Source organism: Labrus mixtus, chromosome 2 (assembly GCF_963584025.1).
Source record: "Labrus mixtus chromosome 2, fLabMix1.1, whole genome shotgun sequence".
Taxonomy (NCBI): Eukaryota; Metazoa; Chordata; class Actinopteri; order Labriformes; family Labridae; genus Labrus; species Labrus mixtus.
The window spans coordinates 29,965,377-29,970,376 of record NC_083613.1 but is presented as its reverse complement, the minus strand read 5'-3'; the positions used below and the strand labels follow the sequence as shown (position 1 = coordinate 29,970,376).

The 5,000-nt window shown below is 43.1% G+C and overlaps 1 protein-coding gene across 2 annotated transcripts in view; it reads left to right on the top strand.

Moving 5' to 3' along the window:
* The window catches only part of zcchc7 (zinc finger, CCHC domain containing 7), a 55,322-nt gene that overhangs the window by 31,316 nt on the left and 19,006 nt on the right, over positions 1–5,000 (top strand). For both annotated transcript variants that reach the window (XM_061065190.1, XM_061065189.1), the window contains exons 5-7: positions 2,841–2,887; positions 3,343–3,480; positions 3,567–3,737. In XM_061065190.1, coding sequence (XP_060921173.1) covers positions 2,841–2,887; positions 3,343–3,480; positions 3,567–3,737 — 356 coding nt within the window. The remainder of the gene's footprint in view (positions 1–2,840; positions 2,888–3,342; positions 3,481–3,566; positions 3,738–5,000) is intronic.

The following is a 5,000-nucleotide window of genomic DNA, read 5'->3' as shown; positions in this document are numbered from 1 at the left end:
GTGTGTGTGTGTGTGTGTGTGTGTGTGTGTTCGGAGGTGAAGGTCGTGGCAAAAGAAGCCTCATCCGAACAGCAGCCATTTTAATTTGTTTGACAGGGAGGAGAGGTGATAACCTCCCTCTACAGAGAGAGAGAGAGAGAGAGAAAGCAAAGGAAGGAGGGCTGAGCAGAATTGCGATAAGGGAGCCGGATAGAGAGAGTGAGAAAAAGAAGGAGAGAGGTGGCAAGGAGACTGTAATATTTGATTATGGCTCAAGGCTGCATGTTTGTCCAAAGGCTAAAGACTGTCAACCAGCTAATCGTGGGGGTCGATGCGTGGGTGTGTCTGCGTGTGTTTGTGAAAGCATGTGAGCCTGTGTGGGTCGCTGCTATCAGCACATAATTTATGCTGAGTACACGTGTGTGTGTGTGTGTGTGTGTGTGTGTGTGTGTGTGTGTGTGTGTGTGTGTGTGTGTGTGTGTGTGTGTGTGTGTGTGTGTGTGTGTGTGTGTGTGTGTGTGTGTGTGTGTGTGTGTGTGTGTGTGTGTGTGTGTGTGTGTGTGTGTGTGTGTGTGTGTGTGTGTGTGTGTGTGTGTGTGTGTGTGTGTGTGTGTGTGTGTGTGTGTGTGTGTGTGTGTGTGTGTGTGTGTGTGTGTGTGTGTGTGTGTGTGTGTGTGTGTGTGTGTGTGTGTGTGTGTGTGTGTGTGTGTGTGTGTGTGTGTGTGTGTGTGTGTGTGTGTGTGTGTGTGTGTGTGTGTGTGTGTGTGTGTGTGTGTGTGTGTGTGTGTGTGTGTGTGTGTGTGTGTGTGACAATTTCTGGATGTCAGTTACAGTTCTGTGGGCCTGAGGAGAATACAGCGGTCTCCCTCAGGGCGCTGTTAGTGCCACTCTCATACAGATGTGCTGGGCTGCCACTGTGTCAGTTTCTGTGTGTGTGTGTGTGTGTGTGTGTGTGTGTGTGTAACTCAAACAGGAAACTAAACTTGCTCCTCAGGGTTTAGAGTTCTTAATAGGGCTGGATATTGTCTTGACTTTGTCAGTTCTGGTTCCTGTTGAAGATGGTTGCCGCCGGTCCTGTAATGCGGTTTGAGTAAGAAAGAAATGTAGAGATAACCGGTTCACAGTCATGTGTAACCCTCATTGGAGATGGTGGGGTGGAACGTTACTTTCAGAATAAGATAAGCACTCAGAGTCAAACACATGGTTCACATGAATGCCCATCCGGAAACACATAACAAACGATTTGATGCACATCATGACTAGAACCCGACCGATTAATCGGCCAGCTGATAATATCGGCCGATATTAGCCTGTCCAGTGATTATCTGTATCGGCTACTTTTATATATGTGCCGATATTACTAGATTTATTCACTAGATAAAAAGCAGTTCATTTGAGTATTACACTAGCAGTTCTCTGTCACCAGCAGAGTGTATTATATGGATTACAACAAACATTATCACTCTCCAGAGTGTCGAGTGGTGATCACGCTGTGATAACTGCGTTTGAGGGATCAACACAGTAAATGTGTATGTGTGTGTATATGTCTATATACTGTATATATTAACTCTACAGATCGAAGACACATCTAAGAACGATATCGGCGAATATATCTGTATCCAATTTTTTCTCTCCCTAATATCGATACAGGTATTGGACCCAAAAATCCCACATCGGTCGGGCCCTATGATATCACTATACCATTTTATCACGATTTTCTACAATATTCCTTTTGATTTTGATTTGTTTTTTAAAAACCAAAGGATTTTTGGGGCACGGATGGCCTAGTGGTTAGGCCATGCCTCAAGTCCGACCTGCGGTTCCTTTCCTCTGTGTCACTTTCCACTTTTTCCCCCATTTTCCTACAAAATCTTTGAAAATAAATTTAAGAGGATTTTAAAACAAATACCAAATAAAAAGTAATAATAAAAACGACATGTCTAGCATTATATGTATCTCTAAAATCTATTTCTATAAACTTATGTGCAGCCTGCGTGTCTAACAGTGAAGCAAAGAAAGCTTTTGAAAGACAATTTATTTTGAACAACTGACTTTGGTCAGCTAATTGTTTTTTCATGATTTTGAAAAGTTGTGGCATTAAACTTGCTCTAACATGTAAATCATCCGCCCACATCATGAAACACAGCTGCACGTAGTGATCTCTGTGGCTTTTGTTATCATTTCATCAAGGAGGGTTTCAAATCCTCTTCCCAGTGTATGTTCGTAATGTGACTTTGGTGACCCCAGCTTCTTAAAGCAGCGCAGTTTTACATGTTGCATCATGTTGGTTGTGCGCTGCTATTTGTGTAGTTCATCGGTCTATTGAGCCGATAAGACAGACTCATTCTTAATCTCTAAATCTTCACTTTCTTCTTGCATGTCTGCAAACTTCTCTTCTTCAGCTAATGACGTTAAACCAGAGAAGCGGAAGCAGATAGCACCCTCTGCTTGTTAAAACGAGTATTGCAATTTAGTTTTTGTCTCATTGATTTGAGTTGTCCTTTATCTGTATCGAGCTTTAACTGTAGTACTGTACTAATATATTTTCTTAAGGCTTTTCGGTTTTTATTTGTTGTTTTCTTAATGTGTGGGTCTTGTGTGGTGATAAGAACATTTAAAAATATATATTTTTATTAAAGAAAAATCCTGCACACTACTCTTGCTAAGTATCACCAATTTATTCGAAAAAATCACAACGTTTCGGTCCATCTGAACCTTTTTCAAGTGTGAGGGACCGAAACTAAATATACCTCAAATTGTGCATGGCTGAAGATGTACTTGGATTCAGAATTCAGAATCAGGTTCTGAACTTGAGTGAAAAAGTATCAGTATTTAAAAATGTATTTTTTCTGTCTTGCCAGATGTTGAAGATGACAGGAGCTGGACGGTTTCTGATAAGGACAAGGAGGTAAGTGTCACACCATGAAATATATATCCTAACATTTAACCACTGATGCTTCTAAGGTGTGTTTGAAGAAACAGTTTGTGCGTGTAGGCTTCAGACAGTGATCCTCTGAAAAGTCGAGAGGACAAGAGAGATGTGTGCTGCACCCATTTATTTAAACCTAAACATGTTTTTAATCAATATTTACTGGATAAGTGCAAACAGAGTTTCTTGCGACTGTTTTTATATATCATGCAAACATTTAATTTTGGGATTATGTGTAGATATTTTTCCTTAATACAGAAAGAAAGTATTGAACAGTGTATTATAACAACATCAAGCTGATTACTGTTCTTTACAAGGAGTTGTAATGACTTGTTTTACTGTAAAATGTTTAACTTTGTGTACAAACTTCCAGGTCAGTCCACAAAGTCTAACGCAATAATTTGTCATTGATGCATTCCCTGTGTGTGTGTCAGGCTCAGATCTACAACAAAGACAAAGGTGCCAAGGTCGCAGTGCAGCGGCTGCTAAACAGATATTATACAAGCAAGAACGTCCAGTGTAGAAACTGCAACAAGAACGGACATCTCTCCAAGAACTGCCCGCAGCCCAAAGTAAGTTTAATCAGTGCACAGTCTCATTTACAACTTGTGATGAGTACAAATGTGTAAAACTGTTGTGCATGTGTGTTTGTGTGCAGAAAGTGTTGCCCTGCTTCCTCTGTGGCACCCCGGGCCACCTGTCGAGTGAATGTCCCAACAGGCACTGCAACAACTGCGGCCTGCCGGGTCACATCTACAACTCCTGCAACGAGCGGGCGTACTGGCACAAACAGTGCCATCGCTGCCACATGACCGGCCACTTCTTTGATGTGAGTACAGCATCCAAACAGCGTATTCAGAATCAGAATCGGCTTTATTGACCAGGTATGCTTACACACACACACACACACACACCAGGAATTTGACTTTGGTGAACTTATATTTAAAACTACATGGACACCCCCCCCCCCCCAAAGAAAATTTGCAATAATGGCAGTCGGGGGGTCCAATCTTATAGCACTTTGCAACAGATGGAAGGAAAATCTTCAATAGGCAGAAACCTCGAGCAGAACCAGACTCATGGTGAACAGTATCTGCCAAGACTGGAGGGGGCGAGAAAGTGAGAGACGGTTCGACGCCAACATTCGGACAGACATGCACCCGAAGTAAAAAAGTAAACACCAATCACCCTACTTGTATTTCTACTCCTTTAAACCCTCGTCGCCCCCTGTTTCCTCCCCCATAACCCCCCCCCCCCCCCACGTTAGTGACCAGGGGTCAACACACGCTGCTGTTCACATTAATTGATACACTTCAGCAATTACAGCTTAGTTATGTCTCTGCCATGCTGCGTATTCCAGCTGTGTGGTTGCATGTGTGTGTGTGGTTGTGTGTGTTTATATGTATGTGTGTGTATGTGTGTGTATGTGTGTGTGTGTGTGTGTGGCACTGAAGGGTGAATCTAATGACCATCAATGACAATTATCCCACCGCAACGTTCATTACCTTGCCCATTTACACTAATGCCAAAGAATGGAAAACCCTGTGTGCATGTAAGAGAGCCTGCCTGTGTGTCTCCCCCACCTCACCCCCATACCTCTCTCTCTCTCTCTCTCTCTCTCTCTCTCTCTGCCAGTCAGTCATGTACTGTGCTCTGTGTAATGGATGAGTAACCAGGTGAACACCAGAGGGAGAGGGGAGACCAGGACACACAACACCCCTTTTCTCTCTCTCTCTCTCTCTCTCTCTCTCTCTCTGTCTTGTCCATCCTTTCTCCCCTCTTCCTCCCAATCCCCACATTCATCTTGTTCTTCTTCTCTTTTTTGCATATTGTTTTTTAACGACAAACAAAGGTGCAAAGTTGTGTGGTATTCTAATTACCTTTCTCTTGTAACGCACCACTTTTTCCCCCCTTGCACTCACAAATGATACAGTATGTGTTAGTGTGTGTGTGTGTGTGTGTGTGTGTGTGTGTGTGTGTGTGTGTGTGTGTGTTTGAGACAGAAACAGAGAGTCAGGTCTCTGTCCCATGGGCCTTTCTGTGTCTCTCATTAAAGACAGACGGTTGACGGAGCGCGAGTGTGTCGCTCGCC